The 23763-nt window shown below is 41.3% G+C and overlaps 1 protein-coding gene across 3 annotated transcripts in view; it reads left to right on the plus strand.

Annotated features, from left to right (window-relative positions):
• Positions 1–1628: 1628 nt before the first annotated feature.
• lmnb2 (lamin B2) overlaps positions 1629–23763 on the plus strand; it is a 34045-nt gene continuing 11910 nt past the window's right edge. Inside the window, exons 1-6 of one of the 3 annotated variants that reach the window (XM_078555781.1) lie at positions 1629–2105; positions 11810–11966; positions 12739–12864; positions 18367–18537; positions 18689–18814; positions 20332–20552. In XM_078555781.1, the coding sequence (XP_078411907.1) occupies positions 1756–2105; positions 11810–11966; positions 12739–12864; positions 18367–18537; positions 18689–18814; positions 20332–20552 (1151 nt within the window). In that variant the 5' untranslated portion in view covers positions 1629–1755. Of the gene's footprint in view, positions 2106–9802; positions 10252–11433; positions 11571–11809; positions 11967–12738; positions 12865–18366; positions 18538–18688; positions 18815–20331; positions 20553–23763 lie in introns of those variants that run through there. The other 2 variants (XM_078555782.1, XM_078555783.1) reach the window with 2 other exon arrangements.

Genomic DNA, 23763 nt, shown 5'->3' on the forward strand with positions numbered 1-23763 from the left:
TAGGAAAAGGTATCCACAAGGGAAGAGATCCTTTTTGATCTTGTTGCAACCAAACTGGGGGGGGGGGGGTTGAATAAAGAAGGGGAGCCAGTTCATCCCTTCTCACCCAGGAGCATAACAATTTGGGGCTACTTGTCCGGGATCATAACAAATTGGGGGACCTCGCCAGAGAACCCACCGTAACAGGCTAAACCATAATTATATCCAGATTATATAGCAAAGCTGAAAGTGCTGGACAAACACAGCAGGTCTGGCAGCATCTGTGGAGAGAGAAAGGGACTTAAGTTTCGAGTTCAATATGATTGGTCTTCAGACCAGAGGATATGGGCTAACTTCAATTTTCTTTGTAGAGTCAACAGGGTAATAGATGAAAAACTGGGGAGAATGAAGAAAGAGGAAAGGGATTAGAGAAGGATTATGTAGGGCAGGAAAATCAAAGATTGGCGGGGTAGTGAAAACAAAGAGGGAATATTAACATGTGTAACACATACAGCATTAATAATTTCCCTAAGATAAAAGCAAAATTCTGCAGATGCTGGAAATTTGAAACAAAAACAGGAAATGCTGGAAAAACTCAGCAGACCTAACAGCATATGTGGAGAGAAAAACAGAGTTAACGTTTCGAGTTCGTATGACTTCTTCAGAGCCTCAGAATTAATAATTTCCCACTGTCTTCCCGTTCTATCGTGACTGAATTGTATATTTCTGCAATTTTTCATAGGCATTGACCCACTGCCAATTTAGACAGTTAGGTGGTTTAAAGAATTCGGTAGGGAAAAATTTCAGCTCAAGGTTACATTTTTTACTTTGTCCTCATTTCCGGCTAATCGAGATGTATGTACAGTTTGCTATTGGCGTGATGGATTATGCAGCACAAGTTAATTAAAAAACTGTTTTTTGGAAAGGCGGCAGATTACAAATCAGAGTTAAATGTGAGTGAACGGACTGAAAATAATAAAATAATCAGTCGGTTGCGAATTGAGTTTACTCTGTGTACAGGAAAGGAAGATTGATATTTCAGCTTTCGCATCTTATAAAAAAATGCAAAAGCTGTTTAGGCAGGAAATACGTAATTTTTTTGTTAAAAAAATGAAAAATTAGCAATGAAAGCGTTAAAGCTAGCTCTTTTGAACATTTAAATCTCCTTTTAAAATAATAGGTTAGTTTTTTGATCTGATAATGACCTGTTTGAATTGACCGTAAATCCCCAGACGATTCCCTCAGTCTGTTGCAGTTTCCCGGCGCGCGCCAAAATTTGAAAATCGCGCTTTCGGTTGGGCGCGCGGGCTGCCTGAGGGGGCGTGTTCACATATGATTGATGGTTAACCGCCGTTGCCCGGACCAATCAGCGTTGGGACAGGCAGCCGGCGGCGTAGCGGGTCCACACGCACGGCATGCTGGGATTTGTAGTCTACCTGGCCTTAGCCCTGGGGCCGCAGAATACAAACTTCAACTCATGGAGAAAATTCATGGCTGTCGATGATGCAAGGCAATAACACACGTCGTGATCTGAGGAGGCCGGTGGTTAATGCCCTGGAAAACAGTAGAAAAGGCGTAAAGTAATAGGACTACAATTCCCGGCATGCATCGCATCAAAGTCCTCCCCCACCCCCCCCCACCCGGTCGACGGCCACATGATAGCGGCGCCATTTTCTAGTTCATTGAATAAAAGGGGTTTGGCAGCACGGCTCCTTAAGGATCGGTACGAGACTGAACTATTATTAAACCAGGTAATTACCGGAAAGTTTTATAGCCATGTCAACCACTCCGGCCCAAAAGCATACGCGGGCCAGTGCGGCCCAAACGCCTCTGAGCCCGACTCGGATCACCCGAATTCAGGAGAAAGAAGAGCTGAAGAACCTCAATGACCGCCTGGCCGTCTACATCGACAAGGTGCGCTCCCTGGAGTGCGAGAATAGCGTTCTGCAGCTTAAGATCTCCGAGAAGGAAGAGGTGACGACCCGTGAGTTGACCGGCATCAAGTCCATGTATGAGACCGAGCTGGCGGACACTCGGAGACTGCTGGACGAAACGGCCCGGGAAAAGGCGAAGCTGCAGATCGAACTGGGGAAGAGCAAGGCGGAGCTGGATGAACTCGGCAAAAAGTAAAGTAGCATATGTAATGCCAGCCTTAACGTGAACTTGTCTAATTGTCTGTTGGTGTAAAACTGCATCTTTTCACGTGTTTTTTCTCCATACCGTTTATTGAGGTTCAGTTGTCAACCTACACGGTGTAACTGCTTTGAGGAGAGAGTAAATGAGTCTTTTGTATCTGTAAAAGTTTCATTTTTGTGTATTTTTTAATATAAAAATTCCCTTACTATTTTTTAACTAGCTATTTAAATATTTTTGAAATTCACACTTTGTTTAAAATTGTTAATCACCTATTCCCGACAGGCAAACATTGCCTATGTACAATTCCATTCCCTTCCCCTGACTTGTACTGTAAACATCAGTTAACTATTATTGGTTATGCCAGTTGCCTTAATATAATCTGTAATAATTTTATAGAAGTGTTTAGTCTGAGTTTCCTTAACTGCTAATTGTGTAAGTTGTAGGAATGTTTCGCTACCCATCTTTGTGATCAAACTATTACTGTTACTGAGCTACTATTGACCAAGACTGACCCTTTAAATGTTGCTTTGTGATGTACATTTGATAGAATCATAATAGGAGAATGAGTAGATTATATAGCTTTTTGACTAATAAGATTGTGGTGGCCGTCTTCCTCTGTTCCATTGAGGTGTCAGCTGTGGCTCAGTTCATAGCACCCTCGCCTTTGAATCAGAGGGTTGTGGGTTCATGTCCCACTCCTGGAAACCAAGAACTGTGATTGTACTCGAAAGAGTTGCAATCTGTGACTGTTGATAACTCGAAAAGAGTTTCCTCTGTTCCACATTCCCACCCTATCTCCATATCCCTTTGTTCCCTAAGTGCCCAAAAAATCTATCAGTCTCTGGTCTTAAGTATATATAGTGAGTTTCACCAGCTCTTGGGTGTTGTAATGATTCATGACCCGCCCAAGTGAAGAAATTTCTGTTTAGTCCTAAGGCTAACCTTAGATAGTTGTCTTTATTTACTCCCTGATGACTGGGTACAGATTTAAGAGTTGGCAAAAAAACTAAAATGAGCAGTGGGAATTTGGAATATGCTGCTTATTAGAATGGTTCAGTACTAGCCTTCAGAAGGGAATTAGATAAATACAGAAGGAGAAAAAACAGGTTTGTGGTGGAATAGAGTTAACTAGATTGCTCTTTGAAAGAGCTGCTGCAACTGATGGGCCAAATGGCTGTCTGCTCTGTTATTGTATGATTGTAAATATCTGGCCCTTATCCTGAGTTTATGATCCCTAGTTTTAGACTCTCCAGTCAAAGGACATTGCCTCTCTGAATTTAACCTGTCAAACCCTCTTTAGGGATTTTATACATTTAAATTTGATCATATCTGATTTTTCTAAATCCTAAGAATATAGGTCTTTGTTTCATGTAACTTCATTGTTCTGTCAGAATTGAAGATGTTCTGCCACAGCATTTTGAGTCAAAAAACTGAACCAGTTGTCAGTGTTTAGCCTGATGCACTCTTGATGATAAAGTTGCATATAAAATATTATGTATTTGCTTGCCAAAAATTTGACAGTATTAATTTGGCAATTGTGATTGATGTTTTGGTGCGGGGTGTCTGGGCTAACTTTTGTTCAGCTATAGTGTTTCTAAAAACCTCTGATTGGGAAGGTAGTAATTATCAATGCTTGCAAGCTTTTTCTCCAAAGCTGCTCATACAACAGTATGATCTGTGTATTACATTCATGTGGTTCCAATTTTAATTGGGTTAATTTTCTAGGACTTAGAATTTAAGGATGAGGTGTACAGATTCACATGGTGTACACTCAGTGAGGATATGGCAGTTACTTCTGGAATGCAGTAGTAATGCTGTAAAATATTTGCAGGATGCTGTATTTATCTTTTTGGGGTTAAGCTTTGTTTACAATGTGTATTGGAGAATTTAGAGCTTTTTGCATCATTCTTTTTCTCTCCTAATTAAGGACTTTAAGTGCTGATCACTATGTGGTGCAATTGCCTTCAACCTATGTTTAGCTGATTTTTAAAAGTTAAAACAGATTGAAGTGAATGATGCTTAATCTTTTAGCAGAGCTCTTGCTATGTATGAAGGTAGGAATTAGGACCACAGTGCAGGAACCTTTAGTGACATGTCCATTCTTTGGTTGTCTTGGAAGTGGGTGTTGTCAGTCTGTGAAGGCAGCAGCTGATGTTGTAGCACCTGAAGATGGAGAGAGAATACAAATCTCTCAATGAGTTGCTCTGTCTAGTGAATTTTGTTCCCCATATGCAATTAGTTCCCTTTTCCATATCTAATTTCCTTTTGTATTTCAGCATAATTGATAATGAATACGGGGAATGGTGGCACTGAATCGATTTTTCACTATTTTGTGGAGGGGTGGGTGGTGAACTTCAATTTCTCAGGTTATGTTTGAAGATTAGATTTGATGAAACATATCAAATACTGTCAGATGAGTTTTCCAGCTGAGGTTTGTTCAAATACCTCATACAATTTTAGTTTCCACTGTAATGGGTTTCACTCTAGAATTATAGCATCTGGGATTTGTGTCCAAAAGTGAGTTTGTGTAAGTCAGATGGAAAGCCTTTCCCTACACAAGAGAATGGAGCTTTTGCACCTACTCTTGTCTGATTAAGCATCTGTGGGCCTATCCTTGCTACTGGAAATATACACTGACTGGTTCCTTACCCATAAAATGAATTCCCATCTTAATGACTAGAGTGCTTCTGTGCACACTCAAGGACATGGCATTCTCCCCAATATGTTTTTTAATGGATAGTTGCTCTTGCCTGCAATTCTGCATTTTGTTTCTTAGCCTAGCCTTCTGGAGAGGCCAGGTGTAAATTAGAAGAACCCTTTTGGCCTGCTCTACCTGAAACTGGAGCAGTTCTAGCCCTCTTGGATAATACATTAGGAAGCCAACAGACAAAAACATAATTCATTATCAAAAATTCTATTTGAGCTTCTTAAAATAGGAGGTGTCAAATGTAGTTGAGTCGGAATAATTAGACTGTCAAACCTCATGATGTGCAAGTGTTGTAGGTAATGCAAGACTGACTTGTGGTTCAATTTTTTTATATAGATAACATTTTCAAAGTTGATAATTTCGGTCCTGCTTCATCATTTCCATTAGCAATGTATACCTGGAAGGTTATGAAACTTGGAGAGGGACAGAGTGGAGGAGAAAGTAGAGAGCCACTAAATGTGTAGTGTTACAAAAACAAAAAATGCTGGAAAAACCCCGCAGGTCTGACAGTATCTGTGGCGAGAAAGACAATTAATGTTTCGAGTCCGCATGATTCTTCTTCAGAGCCTGCTGAGTTTTTCCAGCATTTTTGTTGTTTTTCAGATTTCCAGCATCTGCAGTATTTTCCTTAATCATAGATTTGCATTGTTGTGAGCTATGTCACAAAAATGTATCCTGTAGTTGAAACTGATTCTTTTTGCCCACACAAGTCATGATCACCTGCTTTTACTTCTGAATGGAGAAATGGCCATCTTGGCTGCATGTTGGAAATCTTTTTACATTTGCTTCTGCAGATTAGCAGGAGAACTTGCATTGCTCTGTCTCCCTTGTCCTTCCACATGGATCACTGTTTTAAAAATGAGGGCTTACCCATTTAAGACATGAGAAATTTTTGCCCAGGGTTGTCTTTGGAACTCTTCCTCAAAAGGCGGTGGAAGCCGACTCTTTAAATATTTTTAAGGCAGAGGTAGGTAGATTCTTGATGAGGGGTTGAAAGGTTATGGGGGGAGGAAGGTGGAGCTATAGAAAAGTTATGCTGCAGAAAGAGGCCATTCAGCCCACTGTCTGCCAGCCAAAAAGAGAAAAAAAGAAACTGGCCATTCATTTAAATTCCACTTTCCTGCACCTGATCCTTAACCTTGCAGGTTACAGCACTTCAAATGTGGATTCAGGGGTTGGAATTGAGGTTACAGTCAAATCAGCCATGATCTTATTGAGTGGTGGAGCAGATTTGAGTGGCCGCCGACTAGACATTTCTCTCTCAGCTGAAAATTGACCAAACTTAAAGTGCTTTTTTCACTATAGATGGGAACCATTGTTTGTATTGGACAGTAACAATAACACACAGAACCAGCTCTATCTTCTAGTTTCCCGGTCTAGTTGATGTGATGACGGATCAGCATTTTAAAAATTACATCGCCATTTTGAGGTTCCATTGTTGATGCACATCTGTTTTTCTCTGCCCGAATTTGATAGGATTCATATTTGAACTGCAAATGTGAATGGTACTCCATAGAGAGATTTCGGATTCGACCAAAACTACATGTTTTCTATTAATTTTTTGGGACCCATCTGGATGACTTGTAAATTATCACTGATTTGATACGCCTTCCTTTCTCCCGCCCCTATGCGTTGTGCTGATGGTCCTGTTAACGACGCCTCAATCCTTTGTGCTCGAGACCTAACCTCAGTGGAAACGAATGAACACGCCCAATGTTTCCGCGCTGGATAGAACAATACATTTGGAGAGAAATTTAGGAAACGTGTCCTGAGTTCACTTACATGTACCTAATATTGATCAAGTTGGCGTGCTAGAGTCATTAGGACGTTACTAGGATTCGATCATAATCGCAGTTTTTTTTCTTTCTATCCGGATATCGCGATGTCCTTGGAAAAAATCAGTTCCTCTTATCGGACCCAGTTTTTAATATTTCTGAAATGTCGTTTGCAGTGTATACAAGACTCATGGATAGACCTGGATAAAATAATAAAGCACAAATTATAACCATTGTGGACAAATTTTTTAAAAAGTATCTTCTCGAAACAATTCGAAAATAACCTAAAGCATGGATAAAATCCGTTTCCATTTGATACAAATGTAATAGATACAAATATAATGTCTTCAATCTGTTACAATGCAGCAGCGTAATCTAATTTGCGTTCGTGGCTTTGATGTTGGGGAGATCACGCTATAACAGGAAACGCAATGAAACCGAACTCAATATGTTCGTTTCCGGCTTTTTTGGATATTCATCGGGCGGGGGCGGGGAGGAGGGGAGAGAGTTTCTCAGAACTTTGTAGCTTTTCAGTTGTTAAACGTGCAGACCTATTCGTTGTGGCTAGCGAAAACCGACTACAACTGAGCTTAGTGTTTTTTTTCTAGCTACTCCAGTTGGAATTCGAAGCATGTTTAGTTCGTTCAAATTTGTCCATGTGTTTTTTTATGGGCTTTAGTAACTAGCCAAGATCTGCATTGGTTTCCTGCCGTTAACTGCGTTCCTGGCAAAGATGGATCCTTTCTGAAGCGCGTTAATGGTACTGGACGATTTGAATGGGGAGGGCGGCTGTAGCGTGATTCCAACTCCCATTGGTTTCTAATGTCTATCGATTATTGCTTTGATTTTTTTGAAATCCGTGAAGACTGATCCCTTAGAGGGAAGATAAAAATAAACATAGACAATAATGGAAATGCGCAGATCACTCTGCAACTCTTCAATAATGCAAATAGTGATATTTTGCGTTTCTACTCCTTATTGGAACCAACAGCTTTTGATAGCTGCTCTCTGGGTCTAGACTTTTGGGTGGATGTTGTGAATTATCAGACGTTCTTTGCCTGGGGGAAATGGAAATTGTCATATAGCATTATTCATTAATTCATAACTCAATTGTTCCAAGGTGTAGTTTTCGGTCAACATAAAAATATACCAAAACAAAAACAGAATTACCTGGAAAAACTCAGCAGGTCTGGCAGCATCGGCAGAGAAGAAAAGAGTTGACATTTTGAGTCCTCATGACCCTTCAGCAGAACTGAGTAATGTTAGGAGAGGGGTGAAATATAAGCTGGTTTAAGGTGGGGTGGGGGGAGAGAAGTTGGGGGTGGGGGGGTGGTAGTAGGGACAAGCAAGCAGTGATAGGAGCAGATAATCAAAAGATGTCACAGACAAAGGAACAAAGATGTGTTAAAGGTGGTGATATTATCTAAGAGAATGTGCTAATTAAGAATGGATGGCAGGACACTCAAGGTACAGCTCTAGTGGGGGTGGGGTGGAAAGACTGACAGGGCATAAGACCTGCTGAGTTTTTCCAGGTAATTCTGTTTTTATTTTGGGTTTCCAGCATCTGCAGTAGTTTTTTGTTTTTATAAAAATATACCACTTTGGCCATTGGTAGCTTACCTTCTGTTGTATCTGTAATGATTGGGGGCATGGGGCTATAGGCACCTGAAAACCTGAGATGTGAAGCTATAGGTGAGCAATGTGAACTTTGCCCCCCAGCATACTGATGGTGAAGGATTCAACCATGGCAATGTCATGGATTTAAAGGGGACATAGTTTGTTGTAATTGCCCATTTGAGCTACGTTCTTCTGAAAGAACCCTTCTTATTCTTTCCCCCAAACCCAGTTGCAAGTTAGTAGTTGATCATTGTAACTCTTTCGAGTTATCAACAGTCACAGATTGTAACTCTTTCGAGTACATTCACAGTTCTTGGTTTCCGGGAGTGGGACATGAACCCACAACCTTCTGATTCAAAGGCGAGGGTGCTATGAACTGAGCCACAGCTGACACCTCAGTTGATCATTGTAGATGTCTGGTGTTGAGAATGGCATGATTAGTAATTAGTGTTTGCCAACTTGGACATGGATATCCCATGGAACGTGGACAGAATGTCAGTGGCAGCTGTTTGATTCTCTAGCCCATTCATGGTGTGTACCATGCCTGGGATATATGAATGTGTGCACTTGTAGGTAGTCTCTCTAACAGCTGTTGCTATAGTTTGTTTTTGCATCAGCTATTCGATTAAAAATGTACACTCAGCAGCTTGTTACATAGCCACCTTGCAACGTTCCAGGTTTACTTATTACCAACTGCTTAATCCAGGTCCTCCATGAAGCTGATGTCCACTTTTCAATTAGACCATGGCCTCCTCAGCAGCCACTTCCATTTACAGTTTGGAAGATCTAGGTTTACAATAGATTGCATCTGGCAATCAAGCCATGGATTTCTCATGGGCTGGAGGAGACTTGATTGGATATGTGTTTTGTCTGCTGCAAGATCAACTCACATTGGGACACTCCTTTTTCCCTGGACATGGCCTTGAATTATTACTTTGAGGATTGACCTTTGGTACATAAAGGAGGGAAATGAAAAAGATGTTATCTTTAAATCTTACTCATAATCTACATTACTTTCCTCTCAGTCATACCCAATCAAGGAAACTTTATAGAAAGCTGTGATCCCATTTTGTTTCTTGGTTTATACTTTTTCTGTTCAACTGCATTCCTGGAAACTTTGTCTTTGTAGGGAGGGTTTGGGTTTGACAGGACGTTAAAGTATCAGTTTATTTTAACAAATCTTTCATGTGATGTCTGTAGTACCCAAACGGCAATAAATTCTCAGGTTGTAAAGTGTGGTACCACTGTGTTAAAGCAGACTGCACACTTGTTAGGCATTGCTGTTGTGAATCATTTGTAATCAGTAGTTGTGCAGTTTGCTTGGTGGCAATTGTTGGATCGATAAAGTCTCTTCAGTCTGCCTAAGTTTGAAATGGGAAGACTAATTTAACTGTTGCAGTAATGGGTTCAGTGATGGACTCTGGTCCCTTTTCAGGATTCTTATGGTGAAATCCAAATGAAAGCACCAATTTGTTTCATAGAATGGTTTCAATGAAGGAGGTCATTGATACAATGAGCATCCAAGAGCAACGTGGCTAGTAGTCATAAGAGTTGCCCATGTTGCTTTTGTTGGGAATACTGTAGGCCCAACTGGCTTAAGGATAGCATATCCTTCCCTGAAGGATATTGGTGAACCAGGTGGTTTTTGATGACTAGCCAGTAGTTTCATGATCACTGTTACTGAGACCATCTTCTTATTCCGGATTAATTAATTGACTAAATTCCACCAGCTGTTAGGATAGGATTTGAACTCTTATCTCTGGGGCATTAGCCTGGGCCTCTAGATTACTAGCCCAGTAATGTTACCACTATGCTACAATTCACACAGGGAGAGAACCAGTTAACATTTCAAATGTTAACTTTTTTGTGGAGCAGTGTGTGCATGTTGGGTGTCATTTGCAGATGTAGCCACTATTCTTCTAGTTGCCTTTCAAGTAATTGAATAGTTTAGTGATGCTTTGGGGCGTCCTGGGGATGTGAAAAGCTCCAATATAAATGCAAGTGCGATGGCATGCTGGTGTTTTTGGTGTGGAGCAGGTTAGAGGTGTAGGTGCCTATCTTCACTCTGGTTGGATGGCTGCTAATGATGTCATCCTGCTCATTTTATTCCCTCAGCCTTTTGGACATCATCTGCTGCATGTTGAGGTGTCAGCTGTGGCTCAGTTCATAGCACCCTCACCTTTGAGTCAGAAGGTTGTGGGTTCATGTCCCACTCCAGGACTTTGAACAAAAAAAAAAGTCAAGAACTGTGAATGTACTCGAAAGAGTTACTGCTGCATGTTTTTAATGCTCCCCATTCTATTAGTCTATCCCTCTTTTTAGGTCTTGTCACTTGTGCCTTATTTTGTTTCTTTGATTTTTCTGCTTCTCTGACTCCTGTATCATTTAGTCATTTCCTATTGTTTGCTGAGTTGTTCTATTTAATATGTGGGTTTTTTTTTCTCTCCACTCCTTTTTTAAGCTTCCCTAAGTTTTGAATCCTTAAGTGATGGTGCAGGTCCAGACCTTTTGTTTTTGTGCTCTCTGGATAGAAGGTGTCTGATCTGTTCTTTTAGTTGTTGTAATTTGCTGTTTTGTTAATGAAATTTTTTTATTTGTGCTTTTCTTTCATGGTGCCAGTCATGATTGCAGTTGCACTTGAGATTGCATGTAGAATGACTATTAACTGCTAGCAGCTGAGTACTGCTATTCAGTCTTTCTCATCGAAAGCTGTCATGAAAACCGTGACACAGACTGAAAAAAATTCCTTCCTCCCAATATTGCTTGCTCCTCTTTAAATCTTTTTATAATGACATTTTGTTGAAAGTAGGGTTACTGTGGCAAATGTTTTTCTATAGACTGCCAGAGGATTGATCTAGGAACAATTCTATTCTTGGTTTGTGGCAAGTGCACTTGTGACTGTTACTGATGTCTAGTGGTCTACATAACATATACACAAAGATGCTTTCTGCACACTTTTTAAACAAAACCATAGTTCACTATTAGTGTCTGATATTTGAGCATGGTTTTTAAATCTAATTTTTTTTTGGAATATATGTAATCAAAAGTGATTTTTTTTTTGGATGGGCCAGTATTGCAGGATCAAATTTCAGGGAATGTTACTTGTATGACCTCTATTGGAAGAAACTATTAATACAGGTTGATCATAGTCTTACAGCCCAAAAATTCATACTTGCCCTATCTTCAGTCTGTAAATTTCTAATGTGAATAATTGGAAATATTTTTAATTGCATGTATTCTTATCCTTGGATAAAATATTCCTTTAAATATGGATGGAAGTGACCAAGTGGCTGCCTTTTGATTAAGGACAGCATAATATAATCGCTGGTTGGAAGTGTTGCACTCCCCTTTTAAAGGTGATGACAGAGCTATTATGTTCTAGCAAACTTTGCGCTTTTGCTTTGCAACTTCCTCCGTGTAATTATTAGTTTAAAATGAGCTTAAATCCAATATTTTATATCAATGTGGCTTTGACTAGTGTTTCTACTTGAATGTTTGCATGAGATGATTTTATTTGATCAAAACTGTTATTTCTATATTGAGGCAATGAAACACTATTTCTATATTATTAGAATCTGCTATTTTTCTCTTGCAGTTACAAGAAGAAAGATAATGACCTGATAACAGCACAGGCTCGGTTGAAAGATTTTGAATTGACCTATCATAAAAATGAAGCTGCACTTAACACTGCTGTCAGTGAAAACCGTCATTTGGAAGCAGAACTGGCTGACTTGCGTTCACAGCTTGCTAAGGTATGAAATGAGGGGGGTGAGTTATCTAGAATGAAAAGGCTGGTGGGAGGAGGATGCTGTTCTGTTTGAAAGTGCTAAGACATGGAGTGAGAGATGGTATCTGAATTCTGCAAACTTTTTTTCTGTTGTACCTTTTTAAGCTGTTGATTAGATGTTCTAAGTTTCTGTTAATTTGTTAATTTTAACATACTTTGTAAAGTGTGATGCTAAGAAAAGACTGGATTGATTGTCAACCATTAATTTCCTTTATCCTTTTTGCTCACTTGTCCATCTATTCATGCTTGGTATTAATTTGTAACCTTTAGTTGTGTGTTCGGGGATGTTTTGGTATTTTGGACACTTTAGTATTGAGTAGCCAAGGAATTGTTTCTCTAATTTTCCCTCTAGCTGTTGCTCTCTTGAAAGCATTGGCACATTACTTGGGTGCATCAAGCCTATCTTATCTTGCCCAAGTGTTTATTCTTGGTGTTGGTGAACTATTTAATGATAGAGAAAATTAGAATTGAACTCAATACAATTCTCATGTTATCAGCTTTCTAGTAACGTTCCCCAAATGTGCTCTGATAGTAGAAATGCAACATTTTTGTGCTTTTTTTTTGTTCCTATCCCAGGAACACAGTTGTAGAACACTCTCTCCTGATCTATCTGAAATGACTAACTTAACTTGAGAATCATACTGGGGTGACTTTTGTGTGGTACTTGAGAGTAATAGACTTTTGAATCTCTAAACTGTTTTGACTGCACAAAAGTTAATTTTTGGAACTAACTTTAGGCTGAAAGTTCCCTGGCTGCTGCCAAAAAGCAGTTGGAAGAGGAGACACTAATGCGAGTCGACCTGGAGAATCAGTGTCAAAGCTTAACTGAGGAACTGTCATTCAGGAAAAGTGTGTTTGAAGAGGTATGATTGTTTTATTTCCTTTTATTTTTGGAGCTAACCATTTTTTAAGATGCTGACTATTCCTTGCAACTTTCAAAAATAATGCCCTTTATATTCCTGTAAATATTCTACAATTATAATTAACCTGTAGGGTTAGCATTTATCCCTTTCTGGAGTAACTGGCTATTCTCTCTACATCAGGAAGAATGTATGCACCTTGGATTTACTATGAACTTCCAGGACTTTAGAAATTTTGATACTTGTTGCAAATTTTGGAAAGTTAAATTTTTCCTCATTTGAACTTCCATACAATTAAAACTTGTCATGCCTTTAAGGGGTTTTCCCTTTGTTATGATGGAGTACTTATCTATGGTATGTAGAAATTACCACTAGTTCAAACTCGTGCCAACAGTGCACATGAACCATAGAACACTACAGCACAGAAAACAGACCATTCGGCCCTTCTAGTCTGTGCCGAAATATTATTCCGCTAGTCCCATTGACCTGTACCTAGTCCATAACCCTCCAGACCTCTCCCATCTATGTATCTATCCAATTTATTCTTAAAACTTAAGAGTGAGCCTGCATTTACCACGTCAGATGGTAGCTCGTTCCACACTCTCACCACTCTGAGTGAAGAAGTTCCCCCTAAACCTTTCCCCTTTCACCCTAACGCCATGTCCTCTTGTGTTTATCTCTCCTAATCTAAGTGGAAAGAGCCTACTCGCATTTACTCTGTCTATATCCCTCATAATTTTGTAAACTTCTATCAAATCTCCCCATATTCTTCTACGCTCCAAGGAATAAAGTCCTAACCTGTTTAATCTTTCCCTGTAACTCAACTCCTTAAGACCCGGCAACATCCTAGTAAATCTTCTCTACACACTCAATCTTACTGATATCCTTCCTGTAGTTAGGCGACCAGAACTGCACACAATACTCCAAAGTTGGCCTCACCAATGTCTTATACAACCTCACCATAACATCCCAACTCCTATACTCAATAGATAAAAACAAAAAACTACTGCGGATGCTGGAAATCCAAAACAAAAACAGAATTACCTGGAAAAACTCAGCAGGTCTGGTAGCATCGGTGGAGAAGAAAAGAGTCGACGTTTCGGGTCCACGCGACCCTTCAACAGAACTGAAGTATCGTTAGGGGAGGGGTGAAATATAAGCTGGTTTAAGGTGGGGGGCGGGGGGAGAGAAGTTGAGGGTGGGGTGGTTGTAGGGACAAGCAAGCAGTGATAGGAGCAGATAATCAAAAGATGTCACAGACAAAAGGATCAAAGAGGTGTTGAAGGTGGTGATATTATCTAAGAAAAGTGCTAATTAAGAATGGATGGCAGGACACTCAAGGTACAGCAACCTTGAGTGTCCTGCCATCCATTCTTAATTAGCACTTTTCTTAGATAATATCACCACCTTCAACACCTCTTTGGTCCTTTTGTCTGTGACATCTTTTGATTATCTGCTCCTATCACTGCTTGCTTGTCCCTACAACCACCCCACCCTCAACTTCTCTCCCCCCGCTCCCCCACCTTAAACCAGCTTATATTTCACCCCTCTCCTAACTATACTTCAGTTCTTTTGAAGGGTCGCGTGGACCCGAAACGTCGACTCTTTTCTTCTCCACCGATGCTGCCAGACCTGCTGAGTTTTTCCAGGTAATTCTGTTTTTGTTTTCCTATACTCAATACTTTGATTTATGAAGGCCAGTATGCCAAAAGCTTTCTTTACAACCTTGTCTACCTGTGACGCCACTTTCAGGGAATTATGTATCTGAACTCCCAGATCCCTTTGTTCCTCTGCACTCCTCAGTGCCCTACCATTTACTGTGTATGTCCTACTTTGGTTTGACCTTCCAAAATGTAACACCTCACACTTTTCCGCATTAAATTCCATCTGCCATTTTCTGGCCCATTTTTCCAGTTGGTCCAGATCTCTCTGCAAGCTTTGAAAGCCTTCCTCGCTGTCCACAACGCCTCCAATCTTAGTGTCATCAGCAAACTTGCTGATCCAATTCACCACATTATCATCCAAATCATTGATATAGACAACAAACAACAATGGTCCCAGCACAGATCCCTGAGGCACACCACTAGTCACAGACCTCCAGTCTGAGAAGCAATCATCCACTACCACTCTCTGTCTTCTCCCACACAGCCAATTTCGAATCCAGTTTACAACCTCTCCATGGATACCAAGTGTCTGAACCTTCTGAACTAACCTCCCATGTGGGACCTTGTCAAAGGCCTTACTAAAGTCCATGTAGACAACATCCACAGCCTTTCCTTCATCTACTTTCTTGGTAACCTCCTCGAAAAACTCTACAAGGTTCGTTAAACACGACCTACCACGCACAAAGCCATGCTGACTATCCTTAATCAGCCCTTGGCTGTCCAAATAATTACATATCCCATCTCTCAGAACACCTAATAATTTACCTACTACTGACGTCAGGCTCACTGGCCTGTAATTACCTGGTTTACTTTTGGAGCCTTTTTTAAACAACGGAACAACATGAGCTACCCTCCAATCCTCCGGCACCTCACCCGTGGCTAAGGACATTTTAAATATTCTGCCGGGGCCCCTGCAATTTCTACACTAGTCTCCCTCAAGGTCCGAGGGAATATCATGTCAGGCCCAGGGGATTTATCTACCTTTATTCGCTGTAAGGCAGCAAGCACCTCCTCCTCTTTAAACTCTATATGTTCCACGACACTACTGCTTGTTTCCCTTCCTTCCTTATACACTATGCCAGTTTCCTGAATAAATACTGATGCAAAAAAACTGTTTAAGATCTCCCCCATCTCGTGAGGCTCCACACATAGATGACCACTGATCTTCAAGGAGACCAATTGTGTCTCTTACTATCCTTTTACTCTTAATATACTTGTAGAAACCCTTCGGGTTTACCTTCACATTATCTGCCAAAGCAACCTCATGTCTTCTTTTTGCCTTCCTGATTCCTTTTTTAGTATTTTCTTAAATTTCCTATACTCTACAAGTACCTCATTTGCTCCTTGTTGCCTATACCTGCTATACACCTCTCTTCTTCTTAACTAGATCGCCAATATCCCTTAAAAACCAAGGTTCCCTACGCCTGTTAACTTTGCCTTTAATCCTGACAGGAACATGCAAACTCTGCACACTCAAAATTTCGCCTTTGAATGCCTTCCACTTACTGAACACATCCTTGCCAGAAAACAACTTATCCCAATCCACTCTTCCTAGATCCTTTCTCATTTCCACAAAATTGGCCTTTCTCCAATTTAGAATCTCAACTCAAGGACCAGACCTATCCTTATCCATAATTAGCTTAAAACTAATGACATTGTGGTCACTGGACCCAAAATGTTCGCCTACACATACTTCAGTCACCTGACCTGTCTGGTTCCCTAATAGGAGATCAAGTATTGCATCCTCTCTCGTTGGTACCTCTATATATTGATTTAGAAAACTTTCCTGAACACATTTGACAAACTCCAAGCCATCCAGCCCTTATACAGTATGGGAGTCCCAGTCAATATGTGGAAAGTTTAAAATCTCCTACTATCACAACTTTCTGTTTCTTACATCGGTCTGCTATCTCTCTACAGAGTTGCTCCTCCAATTCTCTGACTATTGGGCGGTCTATAATACAACCCTATTAGTGTGGTCACACCTTTCCCATTCCTAAGCTCCACCCATATGGCCTCTGTAGACGAGCCCTCCGGGCTGTCCTGCTTATGCACAGCTGTGATATTTTCCCTGACTAGTAATGCCACTCCTCCCCCTTTCATCCCTTCCCCTCTATCACGTCTGAAACAACGGAACCCCGGAACATTGAGCGGCCAGTCCTGCCCCTCCTGCAACCAAGTCTCACTAATAGCAATAATGTCGTAATCCCACGTGCCAATCCGCGCCCTAAGCTCATCTGCCTTTCCGACAATATTCCTTGCATTGAAATAGATGCACCTGAGAACATTTCTATCACGTACAGACCCTTGATTTCTGTCTATACATGCATTCCTCGCTTGACCTTTATCCTCCTCCACCTCACTATCTGCTCTAACACTCTGGTTCCCCCCCCCCCTGCAAATCTAGTTTAAATGCCCCGGAGCAGCACTAGCAAACCTACCCGCAAGGATGTTAGTCCCCCTCCAGTTCAGGTGCAAACCGTCCCGTCGGAACAGGTCCCACCTTCCCTGGAACAAAGTCCAATGTCCAGAAACATGAAGCCCTCCCTCCTGCACCATCTCCTTAGCCACGTATTTAGCTACATTATCCTCCTATTTCTAGCCTCACTAGCACGTGGCACGGGTAGCACTCCTGAGATCGTAACCTTGGAGGTCCTGTCCTTCAACTTTGCACCTAACTCCCTAAACTCTCTTTGCAGGACCACCTCCTTCCTATCCACGTCATTGGTCCCTACATGGACCACAGCATCTGGCTGCTCACCCTCCCTCCTGAGAATACTGAGAACTCGATCTGAGATATCGTGGACCCTGGCACCAGGGAGGTGACAGACCATCCGGGATTCTCGATCTCTCCCACAGAACCTCTTATCTGTCCCCCTAACTATAGAATCCCCTATCACTACTGCTCTCTTTTCCTCCCCCTCCTTTCTGAGCTGAGGGTCCAGCCTCGGTGCCAGAGACGCGACCACTACAACTTGTCCCTGGTAGGTCATCCCCACCAACAGTATCCAAAACAGTATACCTATTGTTGATGGGAACGGCCACAGGGGTGCTCTGTTCTTTCTGTCTATTCCCCTTCCCTCTCCTGACATTCACCCAGCTGCCTGCCTCCTGACTTTTAGGGGTAACTGTCTCCCTGAAACTCCTGTCTATTACTGCCTCTGCCTCCCGAATGATCCGAAGTTCATCCAGCTCCTGCTCCCTAACTTGGCTTCTCAAGAGCTGCAGGTGTAGTCACCAGGGACAATTGTGCTGTCCATGACTTTCCACATGCTGCGTTCAGATCACTCGACTGCCCCAACTGCTGCCTCCGTTACCTATTCCTTATTTACTTAATGGACTTTACCCGGCCCTACCCCACTGGGAGCAAGCTCGTCCTCAGCCTCTGCTCGCCTAAGCCTCTCGAGCCAAAACCTCAAAGCTCCACTCCTTCACTGGGCCACTCACACAATGGCCGCTCACACGCTGGCCTGTCCTCTTCAGCTTCCCCTCCTTTTATTTTCAATCTCCGCGCTCTTTTTCAACTGACCTGCCTTCAAGCTCTGCGCTTTTCTTCAAATGACCTCCCCCATGCTCTCCATGCTCTTTTTCAACTGACCTCCCTTCAAGCTCCACGCTCTTTTTCAAATTATCTCCCCCACGCTCTTTTTCAACTGACCTGCCTGCAAGATCCACGCTCTTTTTCAAATGACCTCCCCCATGCTCTCCGCGCTCTTTTTCAACTGGTTTTCACATGGTTTGTCTTTTTTAAACAAAATTCCAGTTGCTCTCTTGTAATCTGTAAAAGCCCTTTTCAGGCAATGATACAAATCCTGATAAGTGTATCCTTTTTTTAATGTAGGAAGTGCGTGAGACTAAGAAGAGACAAGAACGCCGTGTAGTTGAGGTTGACTCTGCACGGAGGGTTGACTATGAATCCAAACTAGCAGACGCCCTGCAGGACCTGCGGAAACAACATGAGGAGCAAGTGAAACAATACAAGGATGATTTGGAACAAACTTTCCAAACCAAGGTAATGGGACTTATTCCAATCTGGCAATTCAGCTAAAGGGTTAAATCATACTATTACATCTCCCCTTTTTTGATTACCCAAATAGATTTGGTAAAGTCATTTGCAGCCTGTTCGTTTTGATTTTACTGTGCATACTTTTTAACTTTTACAGTTGGAAAATGCTAAGGTAGCATCTGATAGAAATGACAAAGCTGTGGGCACAGCGCGGGAGGAGCTGCAGGAGGCATACCTGAGGATTGAGAGTCTCAACTACCAACTTGGAACCCTGCAGAAACAGGTAAGCATTTTAAAAACCTGTTAGGTATTTTGGACTTTTAAAGGGAGATGGTGGTTAAGAATACAATTTTTTGTTCTTAAATTGGGTAATACTGGAAAGGCTTTTGCCTTGAAGTAATGAAATGGATTCTTAAGAGCATCATCAACCACAGTGTAGGATTGATGCCTTGTGGGCACCCAGCCTGGATAGAGCGCCAGGTTCTCTCCTCGGGAAAGTTGTGAGCTACTTTTTTTAATGTTAGCTTTTGTGGGCTGATATCAGAAAATTAGCCAATCTATTGGATTCATTGTAGGATTTGACCCTTTGGGTCACTAGTTCTGGTATCATAACTTGCACCGTAATTGTATATGATTTTGGGGGCATGGGTGTGAGGAATGCACATGAAGCTTTAATAGCAAATGGCATTATACTGAGATAAAAGCAAAATACTGCGGATGATGGAAATCTAGAACAAAAGCAAAAATACCTGGAAAAACTCAGCAGGTCTGACAGCATCTGTGGAGAGGAATACAGTTGACGTTTTGAGTCCGTCTGACCCTTCATCAGAACTAAGGAATAGAGAAATGAGGTGAAATATAAGCTGGTAGAGGGGGTGGGACAGGTAGCTTATATTTCACCTCTTTTCTCTATTTCCTTAGTTCTGATGAAGGGTCAGACGGACTCAAAACATCAACTGTGTTCCTCTCCACAGATGCTGTCAGACCTGCTGAGTTTTTCCAGGTATTTTTGTTTTTGTTCTGCATTATACTGATCAACCTTTAAAATATATTGTATAGGTACGGATTTAGTAGGAGGAGAATCTTGAGTTTTTTTGTTGGCAAGACACTTGCATGAGGACAGATTTTTCTTGCAATGAGCTGTTTTAATGGAACAAAGCTCCTTGTCACCTCAAACCCAATGTTTGCAATAAGTCAGTTTGAAGTGTAGCACGTTCTACCCATTTTACTTAACTACCTTTCTACTGGTGAATAATACTCTGTAAGGGCAATTTGGATGGGCAATAAACACTGGTTTAGGCAGTGACATCCAAATCCCATGAACGAATATTTTTTTAAAAATTGAATGTAGAACTCCAAGTTATACTTTCTCAGTTCTCCAACCTATTGTTTTTGACAACCATAAGACATTGAACTGAAACCTCCTGAGATTTCAACATTGTAGGAAATATTTAGCATGATTGGTAAAGCCTGAATCTAACAACTGAAATCTAAATTGGCTTAAACTTTGTAACAGATTGCTCTGTGGAAATAAGGATACACCATGTGCACTGTGCTGCTCTATGGGCAAATTCCTACACCAGCTTGCTCCTAAAGCAGAATCATCCTGCTGAATTTGAAGTCCTGTACCTAATAAGTAGCAGGCAGTTATTCTGTGCCAGCAACATCCCACAAAATAGCTGCTGTTTTTAGGAGGTATTGACTGAAGCATAAGTTGGACACATTTTTTTGTTACATGTGTTTTATTAAATGATGCAACCTATTCTGGCCTAATTGTTTTGTTAACTTAACCTTCCTCAGTCTGCTGCTTCTGAGGCTCGAATTAGGGAGTTGGAAGAGATGCTTGCAAATGATCGCGACAAATATCGTAAGATGTTGGAGGCAAGAGACCGGGAAATGGCTGAGCTGAGGGCTAACATGGAGGTGCAGTTGCAGGAGTACGAGGACCTTCTTGATGTCAAACTGGCCCTTGACATGGAAATTCAAGCCTACCGCAAACTCCTGGAAGGCGAGGAAGAGAGGTACCTGTAGCTTAAGATGCATTCTGAAGGCGTTTAAGTGCTGTTGTCTAAAGGTTGCACATTAATGATCTAATCTGATTCTGGATGTAAGGGTTTTATTTTGCTCATTGCCTGACCTCTTTATTTTAAAAACTAAAGCAAATCAACAAAACAGTTGAGACTAATCTGAAATGAGGTCAAACAGTAGTGAAAGGTGTGAACATTTTACATAGTTTTCAGCTTATTTAAAATAAAATAACAAAAGCTGAATTTCATATGTAGGCCTTGATAGGTTATTCATATCAGCTGAGCTTAGCCTGAACCTCGCACCTGGACACTGCAGCAATGGTTGCTGACTTTTGAGCAGTAGGGAGAATCTGAGGCATTACTTTTTTGTTAAACAGCAACTATTTGCATTTTTGTTGTGTCTTGAACACTTTTTAAATACAATAAAGCTGCAGGTATAATTGGAGGAAAAAGAGAGACCAGCTAAAGAAGTGATTGAAAAGGTACTTTGTTTCTCCATTATCCTCAAAATCCTTCAGTTCAGCTCTGACTTTGTGTATTTAGGGCAGAATCCCAGAATGCAGAGTCTAGGCTGCTGAAAGCAGTGATAAAACATGAATGAACAAGAGGAATGGAGTTTGTGGGAGGGGTTGTTGCAGGGCTAGAGGAGTTCTTCCAGGATGAAGGGTGTCAAGCTAGGTCAGTGAAGACAGGACTGATTACCAAATGTAACTTGGTGTCAGATACATCAGAATTTTGGATGAACTGATATTTGTGAAAGACAAAACAGGAACCTGGTCATGAGATCATTGGAATAGTTCATTCTGGCTGTTTGTTGTTCAGGGTTTTCAGTGCAAAAGGTGGGTGCTGTTACTTAGTCTTTTGATGTAGAGGTTACGGGATTGGAATTTTGGGGTTGAATAGGGCACTGAAGTTGCAAACAATCTAATTCAGCATGACACTGGAGGGAGTGATTGAGTCAGGGTGTGGAGTTTGTAGCTGTAGGGTGAAAACATGGCTTCACTCTTCCCAATATTTGGGAAGAAATTTGTAGCCTATCCAAGAATGGATTTTCAAATGCAATCTCAGGGTACTGAGGTGGAGCTGGCTGTCACCTGCAGAAATTGCTAAGGTTTAGCATGTGAGAGGGTGTCATGGATGGTTGTTATTTAAGGAATGCAAAGTTGGGAGAGAACAATTGCTGGAGATGCTCTTAACAGCATGTATCAACTAGAGTGAACTATTTTTGATCTAGTATTGTGCAATGAGAAAGGGCTAATTAATGTTGAAAAGGAGCCTCTGGGGAAGAGTGACCATAATGTAGAATTTTGCATCAAGTTTCAAAGTGATGTAGTTCAATCTGAAACTAGGGCCTGTAATCTAAACAAAAACTACAAAAGTATGAGGGGGAAATTGGCTGTGGCAGATTGGGAAATTATATTAAAAGGTATGATGGTAGACGGGCAATGTCTAATATTTAAAGAATTAATACATGGCTTACAACAAATTCACATTCCTTTTGAGATGCAAAAATACAGCAGGAAAGGTAATCTAACCTTGACTAACAAAGAGAAATTAGAGATTGTAATAGATTAAAGAAAGAAAGCTTATAAAGTTGCCCAAAAAGCAGTAAACCTGAGGATTGGAGCATTTTAGAATTTGGCGTAGGAGGACAAAAATTGAGAGAAAATAGAATATGAAAGTAAATTAGTGATGAATAAAAACTGACTAAAACCTATAGATATGTAAAAAGGGAAAGATTAAAGACAAATGTGGGCCCTTTTAATATTTGCTAATGGGTTGTGGGTGTCGCTGGCTACACCATTTATTGTCCATCCCTAATTGCCCTTGAGAGGGTGCTGGTGAGCTGCCTCCTTGAACTGGAGTAGTCCATGTGGTGCAGGTACACCCACAGTGCTGTTAGGGAGGGAGTTCCAGGATTTTGACCCAGTGACAGTGAAGGAATGGAATTATTTATCCAAGTCAGGATGGTAAGTAGCTTGGAGGGGAACTTCCAGATGGTGGTGTCCCCATCTATCTGCTGCAGTCATCGGTTTGTAAGATGCTGTCTAAGGAGGTTTGGTGAGTTCCTGCAGCACATCTTGTAGATGTACACACTGCTGCCACTGTGTCAATGGTGGAGGGAGTGAATGTTTGTGGTTGGGGTGCCAGTCAAGTGGGCTGCTGTCCTGGATAGTGTCAAGCTTCTTGTGTTGTTGGAGCTGCACTCATCCAGAGCATTCCATCCCACTCCTGACTTCTGCCTTGATGGTGGCTGGACTTTGGGGAGTCGGGAGGTAAGTTATTCGCTGCAGGATTCCTAGCCTCTGACCTCTTATAACCACAGTATTTATATGGCTAGTCCAGTTCAGCTTATGGTCAATAGTAACCCCAAGATGTTGGTGGGGAATTCAGTGATGGTCATGCCATTGAATGTCATGGCACAATGGTTAGATTCTCTCTAGATGGAGATTGTCATTGCCTGGCACTTGTGTGGTGCAAATGTTACTTACCACTTGTCAGCCCAAGTCTGGATATCATCCAGTTGCTGCATTTGGACATGGATTGCTTCAGTATCTGAGGAGTCACAAATGGTGCTGAACATTGTGCAATCATTGAACACTTCTGACTTTAAGATGGAAAGAAGGTCATTGGAGCAGCTGGAGATGGTTGGGCTTAGGGCACTACCCTGAGGAACTCCTGCAGTGATGTCCTGGTCTGAGATAATTGACCTTCAGCAACCACATCCTCTGTGCTAGGTATGATTCCAACCAGCAGAGTTATCCCCCGATTCCCATGAGTTCAGTTTTGCTAGGGCTCCTTGATGCCACGCTCAGTCAAATGCTGCCTGATGTCAAGAACAGTCACTCTCACCTCACATCGGGAGTACACCTCTTTTGTCCATGTTTGAACCCCTTGCAGGGGGAGAGGCAAATTTATAATGGGGAAATAATAAATGGCAAAGAAACTAAATAAATACTTGCCTGTCTTCATGGAGGAAGATACAGAAAACCTTCCAAGAATGAGAACCAAGGGATTAAGGAGAATGAGGGACTGAAAGAAATTAATAGTTTTTAAAGTAGCACTTGAGAAATTAATGGGACTAAAATTGATAAATCTGCTGGACCTGATGATTTTCAGAGGTGGCATTAGAGATAGTGGATGTGTTTATGGTCACCTTCCAAAATTCAATAGCTTTGGGAACAGTTGCTGTGGATTGGACAGT

Source organism: Cetorhinus maximus, chromosome 13 (assembly GCF_964194155.1).
Source record: "Cetorhinus maximus chromosome 13, sCetMax3.hap1.1, whole genome shotgun sequence".
Taxonomy (NCBI): domain Eukaryota; kingdom Metazoa; phylum Chordata; class Chondrichthyes; order Lamniformes; family Cetorhinidae; genus Cetorhinus; species Cetorhinus maximus.